Here is a 27990-nt window from a genome sequence, read left to right on the forward strand (position 1 = left end):
AAGAAAACATGCTCCCCCCTGTATTTTTCTCTTCCATTTGAATGGGGCCACTTGGCACACTACCTGTATTGCTTAATAAACCCTGCTCAAAGGAGAGCCATAATGCTTGCCAGGTTTAATGTTATGCCTTCTGCCTTGTTACATGGCAGATTTAATAAGCAAGAAAAGGCTAAAAGATTGTGCCCATGTAATGATGGCTCAGTTGAATCTCTGGCCCACCAATTACTACACTGTCTCAGATTCAAGGAAATCAGATCCAAGTATGTGAATCTTACTCCTTTACATTTACCAGATCTCCCCAATTTAATTAGATTACACTACTTGTTGGACAATCCTGATCCTTCTCTCTGTATGATAATGGCAGACTTTCTCCTGGAAATTACTAAACGCCAGTAGATTTCCTTTGACCTAACATTTATTTCCTGTATTGTATATGCTTTTTAATCCGTTTTTATTATTGTTGTACTGTTGTTTATGCCAATAAAGGCTTGTAATGGGAGATAATAGGAGATGGGGGCTACAGTTTTGAGGGTCCATAACTTTGCCCCCCCTGAACCAAACTGCACCAAACCTGGGGTATCATCAGGGCAGTCTCCTGATGAGACCCTGAAAGTTTTGAGACTGTGCCTTCAGAAATGTGCCCCCACCCCCCAGCCTGCAACCCCCATTGACAGCAATTCAGAAAACTCAATGCAGAACAAAGATTCTTGGGCAAATTTCTGGGATGCTCCTGAAGGGGGCGCATTTTTGGATGCATCAGTACCAAAATATCAGGGTATCATCTGGAAACTGTCCTGATGGGACCCCCCCCCCAAGTTTGGTGCAGTTTGGTTTAGGGGGTCCAAAGTTATGGACCCTCAAAGGGGGTACCCCATCCCACATTCTTTGCTAAGGAGATGGGGGCTACCCTTTTGAGGATCCATAACTTTGGACCCCCTGAACCAAACTGCACCAAACCGTGGGGGTGCCATCATGACAGTCTCCAGGTGGTACCCTGAAATTTTGGTGCTGATACGTCCAAGAATGCTCTCCCTGCAAGAACATCCTGAAATGTGCCCAAGAATCTTTGTTCTGCATTGAGTTTTCTGCATTGCTGTCAATGAGGGTTGCAGGCGGGGGCGGGGGGACATTTCTGAAGGCACAGTCTCAAAACTTTCAGGGTCTCATAAAAAGACTGCCCTAATGATACCCCCCAGGTTTGGTTTTGGTTCAGGGGGGCCAAAGTTATGGACCCTCAAACTGTAGCTTCCATCTCCTATTAGCTCCCATTGGAAACAATGGGGGATAGGGGCACCCCCTTTGGGAGTCCATAACTTTGGACTCCCCAAACCAAACCTCACCAAACATGGGGGGTTGTATAAGGACAGTCTCCTGATGATATGCTGAAATTGTGGTGCCGCTAGCCCAGGGGTAGGGAACCTGCGGCTCTCCAGATGTTCAGGAACTACAATTCCCATCAGCCTCTGTCAGCATGGCCAATTGGCCATGCTGGTAGGGGCTGATGGGAATTGTAGTTCCTGAACATCTGGAGAGCCGCAGGTTCCCTACCCCTGCGCTAGCCTAAACACTGCGCCCCCTGCAGGCCAAAATGGAAAACCACTTAAAATACCCAAAAACGAACCCAGCATTTTGATGCCCTCCACAAGGTGATGCCCTGGGCAGCTGCCCACCTTGCCCAATGGGCATTTCGCCAGTGAGTGAAGTGCAGCCTAGTATGGAGGACAAAAGAAACCAACCCTCTCCAGAGAAAGTGTAACTGGATCCCTCAACAAATCCAAATCTTCACAGACACCAGTCTCCACAGCTGGGGGGGGGGGGGCTCGGTGGAGGAATCCCCACCCCAGGGCCTCCAGTCCACCAGGAAGTCCTTCCTGCCAGTCAACAGGAGGTGAAAGTGGTTTTTCTTGCTCTCTTGTGGTTTCTACAGAGGATCCAGGCCAAGCACATCCTCATTCAGACAAACATCACCACCTAAGCATACCTGAACGACCAGGGGGGTTCTCGCTCCTCAGCTCTTCACCAGGAGGCTTCTAAGGTCCTTTCCCTAGTAGAACGCTCCATCCTATCCCTCCAAGTGAAACACATCAGGGGTGTTGCAAATCTTCAAGTAAAATGGCTCAGCCTCCACGAAATACAGGAGGTAAAGTAGAGTCTCAGGGAGATCATCACTGCCATAGCTCCAAACTGGCCAAGAGAACTTTGGTACTAGACCCTTCAAGAACTGGCAGTCCTTTAGTCTCTGATAGGTCACTATTTTACATTAACTATATTAGGCAACCTGAGCTACTTAGGATGTGTTCATTGTTTCCTAACATTACTGTTCTCGTGTGCACCATCTTCATCTGGTCTTCCCCCAGACACCATTTTCTGCCAGTACACCTCTGGGGAACTGGACAATCATCACTGATTACATCAATGGATTTACAAAAAAAGCGAAGCTGGGTTTCAGATTTTTCAAGTCCTTAAACCTGTCTAGGAAATTATCAAGGAGTCCTTGTAATGTATCTTTGTGTTCTTCCCGTTTGCGATCTTTAATTTCACTATTAGGGAATGCATTGACTCTCCTTTAAGTTTGGAAAACTAAATGAGATTTAGTATATAGAATGTTTTGTTTGTTTTTATTTTTCACTGTTTGTGCCATGAGACACCTCAAGCAGTTTTTTTTTTTTGCATATAAATTTCCTAATTGGATAAAAACACCCACCTGCCAGCTGGTGGTACCCTTAAAGACCCCTCTCCCCAATTTTCACAGGTTTTAGCTATAGAGCCCTTTCTTGTGAACTCAGTAAATAATCCAAAATGCAGCCAATGTCTCTGTACTGCTTCTAAGTCATCCCAGATACCCTTGCTTCTTCCAAGTCAGAAAGTTCTTCATAATGTTAGACAAATAAAGGCTGTCCAAACATAGCTGGTCTTGTGAAGTCGCCAGATAGCTTTCATTGCAATAAACAGTGGAAACACCAGGGCAGTGTCCAAAACATGTGTCTCAAGAGAGGGAGAACAAAGACACTCCTTCTTATACATTTTCTAACAACCGAGAAGTTCGGGGCTCATACTGATTGGTTGCTCCATATAAGGCAAAATAGTTTCTAACTAGACAATTTATTGGTCTAAATACACAAAGAACACAGACCTGGTTTACTGCAAAGAGCTTATCTATTTTGACTTGATAAACACCAGATGTTTGCAGTGTGTATTTGCAATGTAAACATTTTTAACTACTAACCCTGGCCTTTGACCCTGGCTTTTCTGCCTTACAATCTAAAGCAGACATTGCTATCTCTGACCAAAATAGGCAGTACTATCTGTCCCACAATAATACTACATAATTTGGCTTTCACTGGCTTAGACTTATACCTAGGTTTATATTGGAAGTAAACATTTTGTTTGTTTGTTGGCAGCTTTTTAAGAGGCCAATGTATTTCATATGGGACTAAGCATCTGATGAATTACTGGCCATTTAAAGTTGGAAGACTGTCCATTGCAAAGTCCAGTCCAATCGTACAATCCAATACAACCATTTTGTGCACAGTTTCCATGCTGTGTAAATCTAGTTGGCCTAAATAAAAAAAATATTACTTGGCTTTTGTTATGAGAGAGGGAAGTACATTATGTGGGATAAATAAACAAACTAGGCAAACAGCTGTGTGGGGAACTCAACATCTACAGAGCTGCAACTCTTTCTATGACATGGTGAGCCAAATTTGTGTGGATTCCGCACGGCATATTTGTAACGAGTTGCAGTCATTATAAACGAATTCGTTTTCCAACGAGTTCATTTATAACGATTGCAACTCGTTATAAATATGGTGCGCAGCATGAGCTTTGATGGGAACAGCGAGGCTAATCCTCTGGGCGCCTGCAGGGTGCGCTGTGTTGGAAGGACTGCAGGAAGAAGGTGGTCGTGCTGCCGCTCTTTGGAAAACTACAGCCTCGCTGTTAGCGGCAGGAAATGATTCTCTAGTTGCCTGGTGAACGAGTGTAAACAAAAAAGGGACCAGTGTGGCCTGGGGAAACCGACGCCGCTGCTTGGGTAGTGGCTGGGCAGGCCGTGAATGGGAGCGGGAGACTGAGCGGGTGAGTCCTCCTGGCCTCGGCTGATTTGGTTGTTGCAAACGCTGATCGAGCAAGCAACGAGGGTGGGAGGATGGGGAGAGATCTGCTGTGCGTGGAGTGAGTGTAGATGCGCGAAAGATTTCACGGGCTGTAAAAGGCCCGTAGAAAACTCCAGCGAGCACAAGTTGCAGCGGGTAGTAGCCCTGTTTGCTGCAGGCTAAATGACAAAAGAGACTCGTGGTACCCGAAAAATAAATGATTTTATTGCCTAATACAAACACTGAGGGTTCCCCCCCCCCCCCCCCATCCCGGTAGTTTGCTGAACTTGTCTGATTCTTATTGCGGTACCTACTTCGGACAGTTTATGATGATATTAGCTTTCAAGAATTATAATTATACTATCTAGTACCTTTTCAAGGTATGCTTACATGGAGGTTTGTTCAGTGTTAATGACAGTGCCGCGTACTTGGTCGCCGTTAGTTAACTCATTCTACTATGCTTACTTAGAAGAACCCAGTGAACACTGTGAGAATTACTTCTGAATAAACGTTCATCAGATAGCTCTTGAAGAATATGTGAGTGAAGTATTTTCAGTTTAGGTTTGTAAAACCATCATGCCGAAGATTGAGGCTGCTAAAACGGCACTATTTAGCATTGTTATCTATTTTCTAGGAAGCAGTCCTGTATCTATAATGTTTGCTAGAAGTTCAACAGGTGCAATTCCAGAATAGAGTAGAATAGTGAGTGACTGAGTGGAAAATGTTCCCAGTTGAATTCTTTGTTTTCAACCCCATGCTAAAGGAACAAGATGACTGGTGGGGAAATGTGGCATTACATAATCCCATTTCCATTCAATGAATTTAAAGATGATGAAGGAGATAGCCATACTGCTGTGTTAAAAGTGTACAAGTGCGTTTTCCATCACAAGAGGGGAGTGTAAAGAACATAATAAAACTACATGGTCATTAAAAAAATGGATCATTTATGAATTTGGGAGTGAGGCGCTGAGTTTTCTGCTCTTGCCACTTAGAAGCATCAGATTAAGTTTTATTCTAGTCCCTGAAGCCACTGAAGAATTTAGATGGGCAGGAAAAACCTAGAAACAACTTTATGGAAAGGCGCAGGAATTGGAAGGGGTTTGTAGCACTCAGCACTATTGTTATCCCAATCAGTGTTCAAGAAATGTCCATTCTGTAAACCCACCTCCTAAATAAAGCAATATAACATTTTTAGTTGAGAATATACACAGACCAATCTCTCCATATATAGTGGTATAAAAACAGATGTTACAGGAAAATTAGATATTTATATCTAAAGATGCACTATGTAACCCAAATACACATTTACAAACATCCAGTACTATGTATCATTCTTTCAACTGTATTGCCTTGGATGTACTTGTGCAGATTCTTAAGCCCCAGTAAATACTGTGCCAAAAATAGCCTATATATCTAAAACAGAGAGCCATATTTGCAATGGCTTAATCCAAAAGAGCCACATTTACTTCCACCCCTGACATGAGGCCTGCACCTCAAGGAGTCTCATGATCTATTCATTCCTTTGGTGGCAGATGTTTCAAGGTGAGAACCACTGGAAAGCCACAAGCCCCGCTGAACAAGGGCCTTGTCCACCTCCTGAATGGGGTAAGTCCCACATTGGGAAAGGATACTGAAAACAGCCATACATGATTCCAAGCTGCTGAGTTAGTATTTCTAATCTAAAAGATGTTTATCCAGCTTTTCTATTATATATGGCCTTTATGGTGGTTTACAAAATCCATCCAAAATTCTTATGCACTCACTCTGTGTGTGTTTTAGTGGCCTCTCTTAGTTTTCAAGGTCTTCCTGGGGTTCTGGCTGTTTTTCTTTGGCGGTGATAGAGTAAAAGCTCTCACTTTTCTGTCCCCCATTAGGTCATTGATGATATGCTGCTCTGCAGTCAGGGATTAGGTTTCTTCTCGTGTTCTACTGGCATTGCCGCACAGCCCAGCTGATTTCTTCTCAGTGGCTGCAGTGGCTAAAGAGGCCAGAAAGAATTATCCTTTTTTATTGTGTTCTCCCATCAAGGAGCTCAGGGTAGCATATCTAGTTCTGTCTTCCCAATCTGTTATATCGTCACAACATCCCTGTGAAGTAGGTTATTCTGAGTGATTGGCCCAAGTTCTGCCAGTGCACTGAATGAAGACAGACTAGGACCTGGAAAACTGACATTCAACACTCGATCCACTATACTACACATGCTCTGAGTGAGGAGACACTTTGGCAATGAGTAGAAGTAGAGTATGCACAGTAGTTCATAGAATCATAGAGTTGGAAGAGACCCCAAGGGCCATCAAATCCAACCCCCTGCAATGCAGGAACACACAATCAAAGCACTCCCAACATATGTTCATCCAGCCTTTGTTAAAAAAAACTCCAAAGAAGGAGATGCCACAACTCTCCAAGGTAGTGAATTCCACTGTCGAACAGCCCTGACAGTCAGGAAGTTCTTCCTAATGTTTAGGTGGAATCTCTTTTCCTACATCTTGAATCCATTACTCCATGTCCTAGTCTCTGAGGCAGCAGACAACAAACTTGCTCCCTCTTCGACATGGCATCCCTTGAAATATTTAAACATAGCTAACATATCCCCCCTTAACCTTCACTTCTCCAAAACTAAGCCTCTCTTCGTAGGGCATGTACTCCAGACCTTTTACCATTTTTGTTGCCCTCCTCTGGACCCGTTCCAGCTTGTCAATGTCCTTCTTGTATTGAGGTGCCCAAAACTGTACACAGTATTCCAGGTGAGGTCTAACCAATGCAGAATAGAGAGGTACAATTACGTCTCGACTTTGACACTATACTCCTATTGATACAGCCCAAAATCACATTGGCTTTCTTGGCTGCTGCATCACACTGCTGACTAATGTTTAGTTTATGGTCTACTAAGACTCCCAGATCCCATTCGCATGTAGTGTTGTCAAGCCAGGTGGCACCCAACCTATATCTGTGCAGATAATTTTTTCTGCCTAAGTGTAGTATCTTACAAGTACCTCTGTTGAAATTCATGTTGTTTGTTTTGGCCCAGCTCTCTAATCTGTCCAAGTAATTTTGAATTCTGACTGTCCTCTGGGGTATTAGCTACATCTCATGATTTGGTGTCATCTGCAAATTTGATTAGCATGCCCTCTATTCCATCATCCAAGTCGCTGTTAAAAATATTGAATAGCACTGGGCCCAGGACAGAACCCTGTGGCACCCCACTAGTCACTTTTTTCCAGGATGAAGATGAGCCATTAAGGACCACCCTTTGAGTTCAATCAGTCAACCAATTAGAAATCCATCTAATAGTAGCATTGTGTAGTTCACATTGTTGTTTTGTATTAATAGCAGGAATCATCTACATTAAATTTAAACTTCTGTTGATGCTTCATGTCTACAACTGTTTGGAGGAGATGGAATATGAAATGAGAGTATGTGAATTTAATATCAATTTTACATTAACTTTTCAAACAAGTCCTTCATTTCACAGTATTTTCTAATGCAACATAGTCCTTAAGATGCTCTTCTTTGTTTCCCACAGAACTCAATTCTTTCTTAAATACTAAAAATCACATATTGTGACGACAGATAAGTGGGGAAATCTGTCAAAGTGAGGATTTAAATTCTAAACCCACATTCTATGCAATGGAAGAGATTCCTGTTAAAGTAGCAGTAAGAATAAGACCTCTGCTTTCTAAAGAAGTACTTCACAACCATCAAGTATGTGTGAGATTAATTCCCGATACTCAGCAGATTATAATTGGAAAAGACCGTGTTTTCACTTTTGATTTTGTTTTTGGCAAACATTCAACTCAAGATGAAGTATATACAACATGCATTAAGCCATTGGTAGCATCTTTGATGGAAGGCTATAATGCTACGGTTTTTGCCTATGGACAAACAGGCTCTGGAAAGACTTACACTATTGGAGGAGGTCACATTGGTATGTTTTAAAGAATGTTTATTTTACTGAGTTTTAGGTTGGTGAAATTACATAAGCCAGGGGTGGCCAACCTATGGTGCTCCAGATGTTCATGGACTGCAGTTCCCGTCAGGTCTGCCAGTTGACCATGTGAGCAGGAGCTGATGGGAATTGTAGTCCATGAGCATCTGGAGCACCATAGGTTGGCCACTCCTGACACTATAGTAGTTGTTGAAGAAATAGCAAAGGATTGTTGTTCCTTTATATGTTTTACTGCCAGATGAGAATGTAACACCCCTCCCCCAAACCAATTGTAAATTGCCATAATTTGTGTGTGTATAGTGTGCAAGGAATTGGAAAACCTACATATAATTCTGGATGAAATTATTTTAAACTAGCCAACAAAGACTCAAGTTTCCAGCTGCATGCTATGTAGATGACTTCTATTGTGCAACTTTGATTTCTTGGAAGGTTTTACATAATATTTACAAAACTACAGCCAAAGCTAAAATGCAACTTTAAAATTTTTTCCCCCCCCCCCCCCCCGGGAAAAAGGCCATGATTTCAATCCCATGGAAAATCTCTGGTGATGGAATGGGTTTTCATCATCTGAAGAGGACTTCAATGGCAGCTCAAAATGTCCTCTGAAATGTTGGTCTTACAGGGCAGTTGTCCCCAGTACAGCATGAGACTGGACCTAGAGGCCTGCAATGGGAGGGGGAAACTGGAAAAAATCTCCTACCTTCCTGGAGTGGAATTCTGTGCCGGATCCAATCTACTTAATTGTCCTCCATGTTCATATCCTTGAATGTCTAGCTTTCCTTCAAAATTCATTCCCTTTCAAAGCACTATTCTATTGTATTGTTCCAATACTGAGTATGGTGTGGCTTTCAGTGTAACCACACTCCTGCTGTTCAAGTATTAATGATGTCAGCAGGTGATCTCCCCATATAGTAAAGGACCTCCTTTATATTTCTGCTGACTATCGGTCACAAGCTGCTTATGCTATCTTATTTCAGTTGTGTTGATGGAGTAATTGGAGGCTGATGTTTTTTTCTTGAATCCCATGTATTTGCTTTAATATTGTTAGGGCTGCATTCCATATAAAATATACCATCTTTAATAGCTTCTTAACAATGCATTGGCGCACTGCATGAGCAGACATTATTTTACCTTTTCAATAAATGTACAGGTATTTGTGATATTTAATTGGGAAACCACAAGGAAGTTCAGGATCACTGCACAGGAATAGGCAATGGCAAACCACCTATGAGCCTCTCTTGCCTTGAAACTCTTAAAGGGTTGTTGTCAAGTCTGCTGTTGACTTGATGGCACATTCCACCACCACCACCACCATTCACAAGAGATCAAGATAATTCTTACTTCACTGTATTAGAATCTAGCGCTTTATCCCAAACATCTTCTTAATAACTGAAGAGTGACCCAAGGTTGCCCAGTGAATATTATAGCTATGTGGGTATTTGAACTCCCCTCCCCATTCTACCCACCCCATTGGTGTTTTGTCTTTTTAAATTTAGACTCCCTGCTGCCTGAAGATTTTAGCTTTGATTGATAGCTATCTTCAGTGGCATTTTTGTGGAATTGGGCAGAACTGAATGACTCAAGTTAATTATGAGGACGAAATAAGGCCACACAAGCAATTAGGAGGGGGAAAAAAGAACAAGGTGTAAGGTAGAGCTGTTTAGTGGACCTTTTTGATCCGAACACATTTTGTTATAAACTTTGTCAGAGAATCTTGCAAAGAAACTTCTCTGGCCTCCAATTTTGATCCATTTGTCCAAGATGGGAGCCAGAGGAGTTTCTGTGTAAGATCCCCTGATGAAGCTTATTGCAAAATGCATTGAGATCTAAAAGGTCTACTAAACTGCTCTGCCTTGCACCTCATTCTGTTTTTCTCCTACTCTATTTAATTATGGGCATTTCTACACAGCAATGCTTTCCTGTTCTTCCCAATTGTTGCTGTAGTTGCTAATTCAGCGGCAACACAGCTTTCTCATGGCAGGTTCCCCTGTCCCAGATTCCAGTAGCAATTCCTTTCTCCCCTTGTCCTCAGGAAGTTTGTTTTGTTTTAAATTAATATAGGGATTACCATTAAAAACAGAAATAAAAAAGGCCCTGGTGGGGTTGGGGGAGGGATGGCTGTGGGGATTGAGGCAGGGAAAATGTTTCTAAATGTGGGCTGCTTCAGGAAGATCTGGACTTTCCCTTCCACAGTGAGTATCAATCTGGTTTTGCAGTGAGTTCCCAAAGCTTTGTGCAAACTGGATTGGGAAGGCTCACAGGAAAGAAGGGGAAAACCAAGGAGGCACACAAAAGTTCCATAATGTGGAGAAGCATTAATTTTGTGGGCAAACAGCTATTACCGTATATACTCGTGTATAAGTCAACCCACATATAAGTCGAGGCACCTAATTTTACCACAAAAAAACTGGGAAAACTTATTGACTCGCATATAAGTCGAGGGTGGGAATTGCAGCAGCTACTGGTAAATTTCAAAAATAAAAATAGATACCAATAAAATTACATTAATTGAGGCATCAGTAGGTTAAATGTTTTTGAATATTTATTTCAAAGAAAAACAGTAAACTGGCTCTGTAAGTGGAAAAGGGAGTCAACAAAAACAATATGGTCTCAACAATAACTTTAAAAGTACAAAAACCTTAGCTCAACCAGCAACCAAGCTAAAACACAAGAGTTAAAATCCTTCAAAGCTGGATTTTTGGTCAGGGGAGGAATGTTTATGTTAGCAGTACCAACATTTCAGAGTATCTTCAGGAGACCCTCCTGATGATACCACCCAGGTTTGGTGAAGTTTGGTTCAAGGGGTCCAAAGTTATGGACCCTCAAAATGTAGCCCCATCTACTATTAGCTCCCATTGGAAACAATGGGGGATGGAGGCACCCTCTTTGGGGGTCCATAACTTTGGACCCCTTGAACCAAACTTTACCAAACTTGGGTGGTATCATCAGGAGTGTCACCTGATGATATCCTGAAGTTCTGGTGCCGCTAGCCTAAAACCTGCGCCCCCCGGCGGCCGACAAAGTGAAAACCCTAAAATATTTTTAAAATACAGTTAACTCGTGTATAAATCGAGGGGGGCTTTTTCAGCACAAACAATGTGCTGAAAAACTCGATTTATACACGAGTATATACGGTATATAAATAACTTGTATCTTCAGATTTTCCCTACTATTTCAGTATGTATTTGCTTTGCATATAAGTGTGCAGATATTTTAATTGCCTTAAATCATTTCTTGATTCACTTTAGCATCTGTTGCAGAGGAAGAGAGAGGTATTATTCCACGAGCAATCCAGGAAATATTTCAGATTATTTCAGAAAACCATAATATAGACTTCACTGTGAAAGTTTCTTATTTAGAAGTCTACAAAGAAGAGCTTCGTGATTTACTGGAACTGGAGACATCTATGAAAGATCTGCACATTAGAGAAGATGAAAAGGGAAATACAGGTAAACAGTTTAATTTAAATGTAAATTGTATTATGTTCTTAGTTATGAGCCAAAAAGAAAATTCGTAAACAAGTGCACTGTAAATTTTATGTTCAGCAATTCACAATGGTTTGTATCTAGCAGCAGTTTTGTGTCATTTGAAGGGCACTTTGGCTGCTGGAAAACGAAGGGACAATTTCTGCCAGTCCCTCCCCTCCAGCCTCTGCACTGTATCCAGTGCAGTTACGGGGGCTGACTGATCTCCATTATTTCATGAGATATGGTTGGCTACAATGGAAGGGAGAGGTGGGAAAGTCCAGTCCTGAAAGCTCCTCTCTGTTTCATGTGGTCATTGAATATATGCCAATAGTCTTGCTCTGTAAAGCATACACAGGTTGTTTTGCTGTTGTGACAGATGACTTATGGTGATCCCATAGGGTTTTCACGGCAAGGGATGTTCAGAGGTGGTTTGTCATTGCCTGCCTCTGCATCATAACCTGCTGTTTTGTGGATGTCTCCCTTCTAAATACTAGCCAGGGCTGACCCTACTTGGCATCTCAAATCTAACGAGCTCAGGCTCGCCTGGGGCTATCCAGGTCAGAACACGCACTTATTCAAGAACCCATTAATTTGAAATATTATATAAAACAGTTGCTTTTGGTTAGTATGAATGTAATATCTAGTTTCACTCCAGTGAGCATGTATATTATCTTTGACAACATTTCATCATGCTGTGCTCCCTTGAATTCTTAACCTAGTACTGAGAAAAATATTGTTCTGGGTTAAATTGACATTTGTGTGCATTTCAAAGTGAGTAGGATAGCAACTTAATATTTTAAATAACACCTACTGCATAATATTCTAACTATAGTTTGGAAATTTCAGTAATAATCCTATATTTTGAATTGTGATAATTTATCTCCACTTAAAGTTCCAGCTATTGATTTTCATATTTGTTTTTGGTAGAGTGTAAGGATATAAATTGTTTGAATAGTTATGGGCCTGTATCAATATGTGTTTCTTTTGTTTGCTGTTGAATCCAGTATTACTTTTTAGGTATGCTCAGAGTTTTACAGTACATAGCATGCAGTTTGTGTAAATTTATATAGCACTCCATTCAAATACTGGCTTTTCAGGCATTTGCAGTGTTACTGTTTAAAATTAAATAATAGCTGCCTGCTATAATAAAATAATAGCTGCATGCATCCTAACACATTGTATATAATCTATTCTATATAGCTGGAAGTTTTACTATAACTTGATTGTTTATCATTCTGTTTATCTTGATGTTTGAAGTTCTTGTTGGTGCCAAAGACTGTCAAGTTGAAAGTGTGGCTGAAGTGATGAGCCTGTTGGAAACTGGGAATGCAGCTCGTCATACAGGCACAACACAAATGAATGAAGACTCTAGTCGATCTCATGCTGTTTTTACAATCAGCATTTGTCAACAGCAGCAACCTGTGCTGAACGAAAAGGATGTAGATGCTGCACAGTACTCATCTTGGAGTTCAGGCCAGCTTATTGTTTCCAAATTTCACTTTGTGGACCTCGCAGGATCAGAAAGAGTAACAAAAACTGGGAACACTGGTGAAAGGTTCAAAGAATCAGTTCAGATAAACAGTGGTTTGTTGGCTCTGGGAAATGTGATAAGTGCTCTTGGAGACCCAAAGAGAAAAAGTGCGCATGTTCCATATAGGGATGCTAAAATCACACGTATTCTTAAGGATTCCTTGGGAGGGAATGCCAAGACTCTAATGATAACTTGTATTAGCCCATCATCTTCTGATTTTGATGAATCATTAAACTCCATTAAATATGCTAACAGAGCCAAAAATATTAGAAATAAACCTATTGTCAACTACAATCCAGACCTGGACCGTATTGACGAAATGGAGCTTGAAATCAAGTTGCTCCGGGAAGCTTTGCAAAACCAGCAGGTCAGGGGACATACCCCTAGCAGCCAAGGGTCACAGGATTTGTTACAGGATAGAAACAAAATCCGTTCCCTTGAAGAACAGCTTGCCCATCTTCAGGTAGAATGTTTTAGCTACCGAAATTACATAGAGGAAGCCTATGTGTTCCTTGTTGACTTAAAAAATATTGCTAGCTTAACAGATAGTCAACAGGAAAGAGTGCAGGATTGGCTCTGCCTGGCTCAGGCACTAAGGCGAGAGGCTTCAAGTATTCCCAGAGTAAACAGTGGAAGTGAAGGTGACCAAGAAGGACCATATCATATCACCATTCTTCAGTTGAAAAGGGAGCTGAAGAAATACCAGGTATTTTATTGCAACTTTAATTAAACTAGTAAATGATTTATAAAGGAAACCCACAGAGCTGAAGAATTTCCAGATCTTTGGTTCTCCTGCCAGGAATTCTCCATACATTTCATTTACATTACTTGCTCATTTGGGTTTGAGAAATCAAACTTTGAGATGTCAAACTTTGAGATTTGGGTTTGAGAAATCAAACTTTCTAGATGTCATGCAAACCCCTGTTTTGAATAACACTTTTATCAGGTAGGGTAGTGTAGTGGGCACTGTGAGTGAGTTTATGGAACCAAGGGGGTGGTGGCCTGAAAAAGTTTGGGAACCACTGTGCTAGGTGTATGAGCTCAGCCAATAAATAGAAACTCATCTTCCCATTCCAGTCATGGCTTCCTTTTTCCAATTTCCAGCTCCTCCAGATAGAAACATTAGTTATTAATTCACAAAACTTTTAGATGGCAATTTTGATTGGTTTGTGGAAACTGTATGTGGGTAGGTTTTCTAAAAGGAACAACTGACTAAAATAAATAACATGATACTTTCTGGATAATCAAAGACTAATCAGTAACAAATATACCCCCCCCCCTTTTACTAGTTGCCATCCTGTATTTTAACTTAATAAACATAACAGGTTCATTCCTCTGGAGTTTTCATACTCATAGTCTTCATATACGGATACTCTTAATTTGCTGCAGCTCTGGTTTGCAGTATTTTCTGTTGAGATGTAGAGTACTGTTATGTAGGGGTATTATAAGTCATGTCTAATTAATGAGATAACTAGAGCAAATTCTATCAGGTTCTACTGTGATTAGTATGCAACTTGTAGAGAGCACTCTGTTTCATATATTTGTCCTTGTTCCACTTCATCACCTAGCAGGCTCTGGCTACAGATGCAGATGTGTTCAGTGAGAAAGAACTTGAACTAAAAGAACTGCAAGATCAAATACAAAAATTAATAAAGGAGAATCAAGAATACTTGGTATCATTCAAGGAGGCACAGGAAACAAATAGGCTGCAGGTAACTTCCCCTGTGTGTGACTTATTTGGTTTATAAAATAACATTCATGATTCTTTGCCCAACACATTTAAAACACAGCTTTGCCCCCCTGAGTTCCACCTCCACCCTCAGTGTTTATAAAAGCACCTCTCAGAGGACGGAAGACGGCAGTCTCTTCTGCTCTCCCCAGAGGGGAGGGCAGGAGCTGGGCTGCGGGGGGGGGGGGGTGCAGCTTGGAGGTGGGGCGCCATTTCCCCACAATACGTCTCTGGAGTTAAGAATACTGTGCTGGCCATTAAAGGTAGAAGTGATTCAGTTTTGCCAGACATCTAAATATCTTTTTTTTTCTATTTCAAGAATGAGAAGATGGTGGAGCAACAGCTTATAATTGACCAGCTGAATGACAAGTTAGAAAAAATGTCCAGTAGTTCTTCCTCCAGGGGTGATTGTGGAGATGGACCAGCTGCTCTAATATCTGCTAAAAGGCCTTATAGTGTCCCACTGACTAAAAGGCTTATACAGTCCAATAATATGCCAATGGGGTTGGATTGTCGAAAGGTAGGTATCAAATTTAACATTTTTCTCATTACTGCAGTTCCTTTACAAAAGAAGCAATTCACCAGTGTGGTAATCTGCCACATCTTTTTGCATGCCACTGCTTCAGGTATATTGAGAAGGCTAGTGACAGTGTGGAAACTTGCAGCTTCTCCCTCGGTATGTAAGAGTTTCATGGAAAGGGTAATTCCTCCAATCAGACTTGGGACAGAGAATTTCCTACAGATTTCCTAACCTACTTGATACAGGAGTTGCCCAGCAGAGCAAGATTGTTTTTACTTATCCATTCCAATAGAGAAGCCTACCTGTCTTCGTGCCTTTCTGTTTCCTTTTGACTACTATAGATTAACTAGTAGAAAGTAACTGTATGAGCAGTGAATAAAGTAGAATTGGAGCCATCCAAATACAACCTGCTCAGATTTCAAGATCCACAGCAAACCTGAAACCTCAGCAGCCAAGAATGTTGATGTCCAAACTACTGTCAATATTTTTTGAGTGCAGCCGGGGCAAAATCTTCACAGAGTCCAATACTGCAGTGTAACTCTTGAACGGATGGGATAAGCAGTGTCCTTATGAGCACACATTTTCCGCACAGGGCCTTAGTTTCCACTTTTGACTATTACTGTAGAGTGGGCACCTTTGCTTCAATGAATGCTAGCCTTAGGTATAGCATCTTCCAATATATTCTGCATCCCTAATTGCAGCAGATTGTCTTCCTTGTCATTTCACATCCCCTTCCAAGACATCCTTCTCCAATGGGTATAGAACACAGGACTTGTTGTACTTTAAAAGTGGTATAACTATGGGTCTCTTAATACATATTTATATTTTTAACATTGTAAACTCATGTTTTTATACCCTTGACCGAAGAACGGTACACTCCTTCTATCTTTTATTCTCTTTTTATTATTTTATTTTTATAATATTTTATAGAAGATTTAACTTTTACCTCCTGATAATTCATTGATACTTTTGTTAATTTGTTGTCACCCCTGTTTAACGACTCTTGTTCAGGCCATAAACAACCTTTTAACTTATGCCTAATAAAGGTTATTGTATTGTATTATGTTGACTTGCTGTAAGTGTATTTTTCTTGGAGGTCTGCTGCTCTATGGTTAGGATTGTTAGATTAAATCTCAGAAGGCAAGACTTTCTTGAATCTAGTCAGGTCTAACATGGTTCAGGGACTCCATTTAACTCTTATTCTTTTCACTTGTTCTAGTTAACATCCTTGTTTATCTTACTCATGGACTCGTTGTCTGTGGGGGGGGGGGCACTGTGTGCTTGCTGGTTTTCCAGATTAATTAAGGTGCACAGATTTTTACACATTCATAATCCATTTTAATGAGGAATCTGCATTTATTAATTGGATACAAGTCCCATGCTGATTCATACATGTAGAAAGTGATTCCGAAACATGTGGCCATAATTTTAGACACAGAGGATACAGGATAATTACACTGTCAGCGGAAGGGACTGGAATAATGGAAACCAATAAATGGAAGGTTGTACCTGTCTCTGTCTCTCTTTTTTCTAGGATAAGTAGTCAGTGAAGTTATCCCCATACTGTACTCCTACTGAAATTGTGTCTTTGCTCTAAACTGCTTTTCTACTGCACTATCTCCTAGCTCACCCTTTTTGGTCTGCCTCCTTTATTGTTGTCTATATCAGAATTCCCCAGTGGTCAAAGGTGTCTAGGTGTCTAGATTATTTGTTGTGCTAAATTTCTGCTTGCTGGGTCAAATTACAGTTCATTTGCCATTCATTTTAATTAATTTATTATTTAAAAATATAACCCCCTAAACTAGTGCTATAAATACTTTTGAGAAGCAATTAAAATACTGTTAAGCCAATTTTATAACAAATCAGCCATTAACAATTAGTTATATATGCATCACAATCACATAGACAAGGTAATGGCATTTAATTTTAAAATTTTTAAAATATTTATTTATTTCCTTCCAGCTACCAAATACCAATACAAGCAAGAAAATTTTGTGTTGCTTCTCAAAGAGCCTTAAGACAAGGGTTTTTTTTCTAAGAAAGGTTGGTCAACAAATGATTAATTTTCACAAAAAATGTTTATGATGTCTTTAAAGGTCCACACAAGCCCACCTACATACTCTCTAAGCAAAGTAATGGCAGGGTTTCGAACCCGAAGTCAAATAATGTTGGATCACATCGAAGAACAAGATGAAGTTCTTCGTTCCTGCTTTTCTGATTGTAGTGAAGGTGAAAGAAATGCAAAGAACATAAGACGACCCCCATTTAGGTATTTTCTTGGTCATATTTAATGTATGTTTATTTAATATTAAAACTAGCCTGTTGTTCACATTTAATCAACCCCTATATGCCATTGTTAAACTCAGCATTTATAAAGTCTCATTTACAATGATTGATAGACATAAAGTGATCCCTGTCTCATGCTTGCAGGAGAATAAAATTGTAGAATGGGGTGCACAGTGCAGGTCTGTGGATTCGCATTTGAATGTTCCTTTAGCATACCAAACTCTATTCAGGTAGAAAACTAGTACAGCAAGAAGAAAGGATCTACCCATCTTTTTCTGTTTGCTGGGAGTTTCAACTCAGGGAAACATTCCAAAATGTGATCTTCTGCCTTCAGTCTGAATTGGTGCAGCCCATTCCCCACAGCATGTATAAACCAGGTCTAACTCCATGTTGTACCAGAGGTATGCTTGAATAAATAAGAATATCTGTTCATAGCACTGGGTATTAAGCTGGGTAGGCGTTGAGAAGAGGACCAATATGGAATACTAGTTCTGCATGGGTAGGATTAAACGCATTGCACATTGACCACAAAAAAGCATCTGATGACTTTATTAGAGCCAACTAGACATTACATCTACCATGATATGTGTATTTCCAGACATGATACTGAGTAACTAACATTCATAGGCACTCCAGGACCCAATTCAACATGAGAGGGCAGCATGGGGGGCGGGGGCAGAGAGTCACCCTCCCCGCATGTCTCGATTCAGCTTGGGATCATGATACTGGGGAGTGGAGGGAGAGCTGAAGCTCCTCTTCATCTCATTCTGCACTCTCAGTTCCCAGAGATCATGTCTGTCTATAAAATGGAATCGCGGACATAGTGTCTAGTTTGGCCCTTAGCAACAGTGTTGTTCAGCAGGAAAGCTGGTGGCTTTGTATGTAATGCTAGGCAGAACAAAATTCTAATATATTAAGAGTGAGCTCACATTTTATCTCTTTTAACCCTCATAAATACATTATTTTGACTTTAATTTTTTAGACAGTCCTTAAACCGTACGTGGACACAAAAAGAAGTTTCCCACAGCTTCATCCCCGAACCAAAAGAAACCCTGCACAATTCCTCTTCACAAAATGAAAACGTTTCACAAAATGAAACTGTTACAGGTGAGTTGAATTAAACCCTCAATATGGAAAATGTATAGTTATGTTTTATGCGATATGATGACTGAGTAGCTGTTGTACAATCGATAGTGTCAGGGATGTAGGTATAGAATTTTTATGGGGTAATTTTGGGGCGAGGCCCCGCTCCCACCCACCCCTGGGGGCGGGGCCCTGCCGCCCCAAGCCCCACCTCCAGCTTGCAATCCAGCCGGACCCCAGGAAAGAAAGTCTTGCCTCTAGCACAGCAGGTCTTGCAAGAGGTGAGACTTTCTTTCCCGGGTTCCGACTGTCTTGCATCTTGCAAGCGTGCAATGTGGGCTGTGCCTGTGTGGGTGCACAGGAGCGCCCACCCCTACCAGACAAGAACCCCCCCCCCCTTAATGTCAGAACCACCATGAACCAAACAATTGAAACAGTTGTGATGAACAATGATTTCTTTATTGTAGATCAGACGAATCCTGAACATGGTCCAAGACGTTACAGGCTTGCTCAGCCAGAATGCCTGGATCATAAACTCAGACAGTACTACTTCCTCCCTGCCCCCCATCCAGATTCCCAGCGGCATTACAAAGAACCAAACCTTTTAGGCTGTTTGGCCTTCACTAGGAGTGAGAAGAGATAAGCAGAGTCGGAGAGTAGCAGGAACATAATTTCATACAGGAAAAGCACAGCAGACAGAAATACCATCCCCCACAAATCAGCCAACCTGACACCTTACCTATGTCCCTGGATAGTGTTGAACTTATAGTGCAGAAATGTGTGAGTTTCCTAAGCAGCTCAAGGAAGTTTTAGAAGTTTGGGATGTGGAGAAGTAGATTCTGAGGAGCTCCAAAAGAACCTCCCCACAATGGGCAATAAAATTAAATGTAAAATTTAGTGTAAGTAGTGAAAAGTGATACATAAGGGTACGAAAAGATGATGATGTCACACACATGAAATCATGATTTCACACACAGGGTTTCTACACTGGCAGTGATTCTCCCCTCCCCCCACACCCTGCCCCAAGACTTTGTGGATGGCTCACTTAAAACATTATCTTAGTATGCAATGAGAGTTTTATAAGGGAAAATTGCATGCTGGGTAACAATGAGGAAAGAGGCTGAGAATAAAACTAGCGCAACCACATTCAGAATGCTTTGTAGAGTTCAGGTTGCCACATCTCCATAAAGAAACTGAGGGACTAGAAGAAATTACAAAATATGCCTATCAAAAGGAAAATGGGATTGGAGTGCTTTCTACACGAGGCAAGGATAAATCAGCTGGGGATTTTTAGTTTAGGGGGAAAAGTGACTGTGGTAGGGATTACATAATTAGGCAGAGTGTGCGTGGAAAGAGAGAAACTTTTTAACTCTTCCATAATACTAGAATTTAGGGGTCCCCCTATGGAACTGATTAGTAGTGTATTGAAGGCAGATAGAGGGAATACTATTTGTCACAATGGGTAATGTGCCACAGTGGTGTCTACTGTAAGATTCTGTGGCTCCTGGTATAAATGGATTGAGAGGGGGTTGGACAAATTAATGAAGGATAGAATATAGAACATCCGTAACCACCACATTAAAGCAATAAATTGCTTAGACAATGTATGTAGTCTCCAAACATAGCATATGTATATTGGCTGGCCAGTCTAGAAAGGACCCCACTGATGTTATCCATTTGTTCACATTTTGCGTATCATTGTGAAACTACATATGTTGACCAAAAAAACTCTCTTCATGTTATTTCTTCTTCTGTGTCTTCACATAAGTACACACAGTTGCCAGTGTTTATGCATATTGTCCAATGAATAACATATACATAATTAAGCATGTGATCCTAAAAACATTTACTGGGAGTAATCTCATTAAATTAAATGGGATTTATTTCCACATAGACTTGCTTAGAATTTCATCTTGTGCTTTTAATATTATTCCTTGTTCAAATAATACAAATACTGTTAATTTATTTTCCTCATGTGCTGTGAAAACAGCTTGATGCTGAAACATTAGACCTTGTCCCTGCACATTATATATAAGTATTATCTTTTTTTAAGGTGAAGATATTGAATGTATCCAGAAGAGTCAGATACTAAATATGCAGAAGTTAAAGAATTCAGAGCTAAAACTTACTGCTGCAAAGCAAAAAATGAATGAACTTACACTTAATATCAGAATGAAAGAAGAACTTATTAAAGAGTTAGTAAAAACAGGTAATCTTGTGAATCTCTTTTTAGTTACAAATATGCATATAGATAGAAACAGGGCCAAAGGTAAATCATAATCAGTTAGAGCCAGAAGCCAAATGGGCTTCAATTGTGTGTTCTTTGTTTTTTAATTTGGTCTTAGAAATTGCTCTCTGGCTTGACTTGATCTGCTTGATCTGCTTGTGTAAGGGTGTAAGGCAGATATGGATGTACTGGGTATAAAGCAGAAGATTTTTTAAAGTAGATATTTAAATAGCAATAAAATAGTATGGTTCTGATAAGTGTTCTTAAACATTAATTTTAATAAATGACATAGATTCATCTTGTGCAGAGAGCTTCTACAATATGAAAAGTCACAAGTGATGATTTGGGATTTTGTATATCTACGTGTGTTTTTCCCCTGCTAATTTTGGGGTTTTTAAGGTCATGATGCCCGATCTGTAACCAAGCAGTATTCTTTGAAAATAACACAACTGGAACATGAAGCGGAGCAGGCAAAAATGGAACTAGTTGAAACACAAAAGCAGTTGCAGGAACTAGAGAACAAGGAGTTAAGAGACACTGCAGAGAAAGCCAGACTGCAGAAGGAATTTAGGAAGAAGATGGATGCAGCAAAGCTTAAAGTGCAGGTACATGTAACTGGGGACCTATAACAACACCCTGTATTAACATGGTAAATGGCTCTTATTATTTTATCCTTTATGCCAGCATTATTGATGGTAATCTTCTTTCAGAATAAATCAAATTGCCCAGCTGGTGTGACCATAAACGGAAGAGGGGGTTTAGCATAGCAACTGAGTCAGTGACCTATAGATCAGGACATCCCAGTTTAGAATCTCACCTCTGCCATGCATAAGCTTAAGCTAGCCAGTCTTTAGCCCATCAGCTAGAATATCAGGGGACTGATACTGGCTTATGTGTACAAGTGCTGTAAGTATTGTAACAAGTCAATGCATGTGAAGTGCCTTGAGCAATCTATAGTATTACACATTGTTATTTTGTGATTGACAAATTTGGTAGTTATTGGGATAGGAGGCCCACGTTCAAATCCCACTCTGCATGAAGGTCACTTGTATCTTGTACCTCATAGGCTTGTTAGGATAAAATGGAGGGATCATATGTGCCACCAGATTAAAAGGGGTAGGAGTTTATATTCCAGTAGCGGTTGACCAGATCTTTGGTTCCCAAGTTTTCAGAAAAATGGGAAATGTAAAACAAATACACGGGGGTGAGGGGTAAAAATCCGGCAATGACAGAAGGAGTACCTGTATCATTAAGCAAGAGATTCCCTCAGTGCCAGTGCAAGGCAACCACAGCCTTCAAGCCTTCAATGTGAGTAAAAGCCAAGGGGGAGGAGACAGAGCCCTTTCCAGGCCTATTTTGAGCTTTTAGGGAAGACTCATGGGGGCCAGGTCTAGGGTCACCAGCTCCAAGCTGGGAAATTCCTGGAGATTTTGTGGTGGAGCCTGAGGGCAGGGTTTGAGGAAGAAAGAGGCCTCAGCAGGGTATGATGCCAGAACAGCCATTTCATCCAGGAGGGCAGATCTCTGTTGTCTGAAGTTCAGATGTAATTTCAGCAGACTGTAGGTTTCACCTGGAAGTTGGCAACTCCAGGCAGCAGCCTCTGGATGACTTGATACCACCTGACTTTCATGGCACAACTAAGCCTGCTTGCTTCCTATTGTTCAGCAGCAGCCATCCTTATGAAAGCAACTGTGGTGTACCAGTTGAAGCTTCAGACCATGGTCTTCAGGACCCAGGTTAAAATTGCCATCTTGTGATTTTGGACTAATCACATGCTTTCAGCCTAACCTACTTGACAGAGTTGTGTGTAGATAAAAAGAAGGAGATAAGGATAATGTAAACTACTTTGGTCCCCACTGTGGAAATAGACTGTGGTTTTACAAAGTAGAAGCTGCAGGGGTGGAGATACAAAACTTAAGACAGAGGTAGGTTGCCCTCTTGATAAAGGTAGGGTGGCTGTTGCGTGGAAAGGAGATAGGTTTGCCAACTTGAGGTTGGGAAATTTTTGGAGATTTGAGGAGTGGAGCTGGGGAAGGTGGGGTTGCAATAGAAGAGGGACCTTAGAAAGGTAAAATACCACAGATTCCACCCTCCGGCAGCTATTTCCTCCAAGAATTAGGGTTGCCAACTTCCATGTGAGGACTGCAGATCATTTGAAATGACAACTGATCTCCAGATGACAGAGATCAGTTCCCCTGAGAAAATGGCTGCTTTAGAGGATGGAGTCTATGACATTGCACCATGCTGCGGTTGCTTTTCTCCCACAGCTCCACCCCAAAGTCTTCAGGAATTTTCCAACTTGGAGCTGGCAGCCCTACGAGAAACTGGTCTCTGTAGTTGGGAAATTGGGTGTGATTCCAGGAGAGCCATTGCTGCTGTGGGTGGGGTGGGGAATTTCAAAAGCAGTTTACAACCACATTCCCTTCTTTTCCCCACAAGAGGCACCTTGTGAGGTAGGTGGGGCTGAGAGAGTTCTGTGAGAACTGTGACTGGCCTAAGGTCACCCAGGAGTGGGGAAACTGCTTGGTTCACCAGATTAGAGAACTAGCTTTCAAAGAGGAAGCAGGCAAAAGGCTGGATAGGTGATGGGGGCAGAATGAGAGAAGGTGACAACCGTGGAGGAGAGAGTGAGTAAGAAGAGAGGTGGCAGGAGGAAGAAAGGGTGAGAGTCTGGCAGAAGTAGGGGAATAGGGGAGGAAGCAAAGATGAGGCAAATGGGATAGCTGCTCCCACAAATTGATTTCCTACTTGTGAAACTCTGATAAATAGATGGTGTGATTAAACTAGATCAGGGGTAGGGAACCTGCGGCTCTCCAGATGTTCAGGAACTACAATTCCCATCAGCCTCTGTCAGCATGGCCAATTGGCCATGCTGGTAGGGGCTGATGGGAATTGTAGTTCCTGAACATCTGGAGAGCCGCAGGTTCCCTACCCCTGAACTAGATAAATAGATGGTGTGATAAACTAAGCATAAACTTAGTTTATGCTCATTGTTGCCCATAATTCAAAATCTGACATTTTTCTTACAAACACTCTTGCCTAACTATCTACCACATTATTTAATGAACAGACGAACCTACATGTAATTGCTTGTATAATACAGGTGTGGGCACTGTGTAAAAATCAGAAAGAAAATATTTATTTACAAACCGTATTCCAATCAGTAAATTTTCTTTCTGCGAAAAAGCTACATAGTGAATTCTACCATTGTGCAAATACCTGAGCACTTCACTTGCTGATGTTGATTTTATGCAATACAATTTCAAGACATTTTTCACTTTATTCCCCAGAAACCTCTGTTTCCATGTGTACCTTGTGTCTGCCTGCTTCTTTCTTTACAGCAAAAATATATAGTTTGATTTTCTACTGAAAACTGTACTCAATGCAGTTCACAAATACAATCAAATGGAAACAACAGCAAAAATTTTTTGCAGTGAATTCATAGTAACAAAACAATAGTTAGGTGCAGTATGGTGGTCTTGCTGGCAGACTAAAGCGTACTATATGATCATAGGATTTACAGAGGAAACAGCAGAACACGAAGAAGTTGGCATCACTGTCCACCCAGAATGAGAAACATGTAACAGAACTGGAACAAAATGTCAGGCGCATGAAAAATCAGCAAGCCCAACTTCAGAAAAGGCTGCAAGAGGAAAGTCAAACAAAGAAATCCTTGGAGGCAGAAATTCAACAGGGCCAAAAGCAGATCAAGGTTGAGATACTTCTGTTTGCCTACCCAGTGGAAATGTAAAAGGAATTGTTTCTTTGTTTTCTCTAGATTACTGTGAATAACTTTGAACCTTCTTCCCTTGTACACCTTTTTAATCGTGCACATTACTGCACGTATCAAGGCAGAAGCTGGTGTATTATTATAGCTTAAACTATCAGTTGTGAGATAGGAAGTCCTCAACCTTTTCTGCATGTTGGAGTTACTCCTGGTTTTCTTGGGAGTCAACCCCTAAGCGTTAAAATTGGTTTGGGCAAGGGGTGTCTGCATGTCTGCCCTCCCTGTGCATTTTTACAGTTGTGGAGTGGGTTTATTTTCTTCCACATGTGACTTTAAATAATGAAGTTGTTCAAAGGACAATGCTGCCATCTTTGGTGTAGTCAGAGGCATATCTAGGGAAAAGGTAGCCCGGTGTAAAGTCTGAGTTTCCCCCCACCCCTGTAAGGACAACCACCCTCTCCCACCTCGACCAAACTTTTTTTGCACCAGGTCTTGAAGTCAGTGTATGGACCGGGGGGGGGGAGGAGGAGGGGGTGTGGGGGTGGTTTTCTGCCCCCACGTCACTAAATGGCCACAGCCCAGGGACATTTGACCCCATATGTCCCTATGGGTGGTATGCCCCTGGGTAGAGTCACAACACCTCCCATTTTTTAGAAAATGGTCCTACAATATTGATATAACACTGTAGTGTTGTAGTGGTTGTTTGAGCAGGTTCTCTGAATTCTCAGCTTCCATAAAAAAGTTAAGACAAGTCTCCAGCTGCATCCCACACAGAGATATGCCCTTTTCTTATCTCTACAAGGAAAGGGACTAGAGATTTACTCTTTTTAAAATGAAAACAAACTATCATTGCAGGACTACAATATTATATTGATATTTTAGGGCCTTTTTAAAGAAAATTGAAAAGGACTGGTTGGAGGGGAGAGAGGGAGTGGTTTATTGGTGACGACAAACCATTAATTGACAAGAGGCTGGAGGTGAGTGGGAGTAAGTAGGACAAAGAAAACTGATAGAAACATTACACACTAGAAGGAACACAACTCAAAATCAGCTTCCAGAAAAAGATCAGGGTAAAAGTAGTTTCAAAAGAGGTAGGGAAAAAAGGAACTGAAAGCTAAGGGTACAAAAATGTGTGTGGAAATTAGAGTAAAGCAAAGCAGTATAAAGCAAAGCAGAAACGATGGCGGGGGGGCGGGGCATGGGGAAAAGCCCCTTGATGAAATAGTGTTTCATCCATGAACTCATTAGTGTCCAGTGCAAACTCTTTCAGCCTTAACAGTCTTACCTATCTGCATCATGAAGATAATAATACTGATCCTATCTTGCAGGGTTGTGTAAGAATTCCTGGCACTGTATATAAAGTGCTTTTAACACTCTGCAGAAACCTACTTATACTTTGTAAATAAGTTTTAAGAAATGTAAAGATATTTAACTGAAATAATGTTATACAGTTCATCTGTTTATTCTCTTATGATAGTTCCAGTGTAGTAACAAATCCCATTGTTAAAATTCAGTTTTATATACTAAAATTATTCATTGTGTAGTAGAAATGATCCATTTGGAAGCATGTGCAAGTGGCAAGAATTCTAAAGTCTCAGTATTGGGAAAACGGTTCTTTTTTATTTGCAGGAACTTCAGCAAAAGACAGAACAGCAGGAAAAGATTTTAAAACTAAAAGATGAAGAAATTGCTGTATTTAAGAGGAAAAATTCATCTGTACCTCCACAGCAACTTCAGGTAGCATATATGTTATGAAGACTTCGACTGCTACTGTGATTTTGTGAGAGAAATACATTATCATCTGCTAGGAAATAATGGGTGCTCAGGGCAGTGCTTGAGAAATCCTGGGTGCCAGATTGCAGTGGCACCTAATATTTTCGACATAAGTAGCATTTCTTGGTGATTCTCAATGGAGATCCAGACAGCTGGATCCAGACAGTTTTCCACTAGTGATTAAGGGAGCAGGGATCTTCTTGGACCACCAAAAAGACTGCAGTTGGGCACATGGCACCTTGATGGAGCAAAAGTCATGTAGAACAGTGGCTTGTAAGGAAAGAAACTGGCTGCGACTTAAACTAGCTGGATCTAGTCTGAAGCTTTTTATTATTTTTCATCAGAATGTTTTGATATGAGAAGATAAAATAAATGTGTATGGAGCTTTTACAACTACTTGTTCATACGTAAAGTTAATTTTACACTATTTAATAGTGGTGGATTAATTCATTTCTTAACTAGTTGCTTTCAATACTGATTCCAGTATTCAATTGAAGGATGCTTTTAATAGCAGTTAGGCTTGTTAGAGGTTAACTTTCAATGTGGTAATGACAATTGCTGTATGACTACTCTGTCATCTATATATATAAAAAGCTAACCCTGCGTTTGTTTGTCATGCTCTAACGCAGAAAAGGCAGGACCAATTCCTCCCAAATTTTCCCATGACATCCCTCCCCATTGCGGGCAGGTAATCAGACCTTCAAATTGCCAAAAGTCCATACCTGAACCCGATAAACTGCACGTTTCTCCAAAACCCGTGGTGGACCAATCAGGGGCCGCCGTGCCGGGGGCGTGGCTTGCCCACCTTCTCTGCGGCGTGCATGTGCACGCCAGCCTCAACTGTAGGCTGCCGGACTCGCCAGCACAGGAAGAGGAAGGAGGAGCGTTCCCAGGCACCCGGTAAGAAACAGCCGTAATGCCTCTCCCCTTCCCCTCCGAGCTTACCACACAAAGCCACAGCGAAGCATGGCTGGGCCCGCTAGTATCTTTTATAAAATCTCAAGAAACCATGAAAAAGTTAGAATTAAGTTTTGTGGTAGAAATAGTTAGAAATTTTGGTCATTAAAGTAAACTCTGAAGGCTGAAAAATGAGTCTGGCTTCTGAAAATTTGGGGCAGATTAATTAAGCTGTTTCCAATTGGTCAGAAATAAAGTACATTTTTAGTCTGTTGCCCCATGTGTTTAATCATTTTGATATTCTCCTTGGTTAATTGGTAGGGCAAACAAAAACACCGAGACAGAATATTTAAAGTTCCATCAGGGTGCAGTGCACACTCTGATGCTGGTTTCCCTCTTCCATGTTCCAGGTTGATGAGAAATTTTACAATGATACTTTTTCTTGTCAGTTTTCCAAGCTAAAATATAGTGTCAATTGGTAGATTACTTTATATGTTAGAGAAAAATAACTCTTCTGGATGTCTTCAAAAAGACACCCCTTTTAATAAGGTTTTCAATATGTAATCAACAATTGATTGAATTAAGTTGAAAGTATCAGTTACAGTACTATCCTGTGTAGTGTTATTAATTGTTTTAGTCGGTTGACACCCAATAATTGTTTGATCCAAATGTTAGGTATCATCATTATATTGTTTTGTACAAATTGTCTG

The 27990-nt window shown here is 40.9% G+C and overlaps 1 protein-coding gene across 9 annotated transcripts in view; it reads left to right on the forward strand.

The window, feature by feature from the left end:
* The first annotated feature begins 3940 nt into the window (after window positions 1-3940).
* KIF27 (kinesin family member 27) overlaps window positions 3941-27990 on the forward strand; it is a 36402-nt gene continuing 12352 nt past the window's right edge. The window contains exons 1-14 of one of the 9 annotated variants that reach the window (XM_048504681.1): window positions 3951-4077; window positions 5627-5699; window positions 7618-8019; window positions 11289-11312; window positions 11400-11489; window positions 12765-13744; window positions 14607-14750; window positions 15087-15287; window positions 17384-17556; window positions 18556-18680; window positions 20710-20865; window positions 21283-21488; window positions 24398-24595; window positions 26240-26347. In XM_048504681.1, the coding sequence (XP_048360638.1) occupies window positions 7722-8019; window positions 11289-11312; window positions 11400-11489; window positions 12765-13744; window positions 14607-14750; window positions 15087-15287; window positions 17384-17556; window positions 18556-18680; window positions 20710-20865; window positions 21283-21488; window positions 24398-24595; window positions 26240-26347 (2703 nt within the window). In that variant the 5' untranslated portion in view covers window positions 3951-4077; window positions 5627-5699; window positions 7618-7721. Of the gene's footprint in view, window positions 4078-5626; window positions 5700-7424; window positions 7508-7617; window positions 8020-11288; window positions 11490-12764; window positions 13745-14606; window positions 14751-15086; window positions 15288-17383; window positions 17557-18555; window positions 18681-20709; window positions 20866-21282; window positions 21489-24397; window positions 24596-26239; window positions 26348-27990 lie in introns of all 9 variants that reach the window. The other 8 variants (XM_048504679.1, XM_048504683.1, XM_048504685.1 and 5 more) reach the window with 8 other exon arrangements.

This window comes from Sphaerodactylus townsendi, linkage group LG07, assembly GCF_021028975.2.
Source record: "Sphaerodactylus townsendi isolate TG3544 linkage group LG07, MPM_Stown_v2.3, whole genome shotgun sequence".
In the NCBI taxonomy this organism is placed as follows: domain Eukaryota; kingdom Metazoa; phylum Chordata; class Lepidosauria; order Squamata; family Sphaerodactylidae; genus Sphaerodactylus; species Sphaerodactylus townsendi.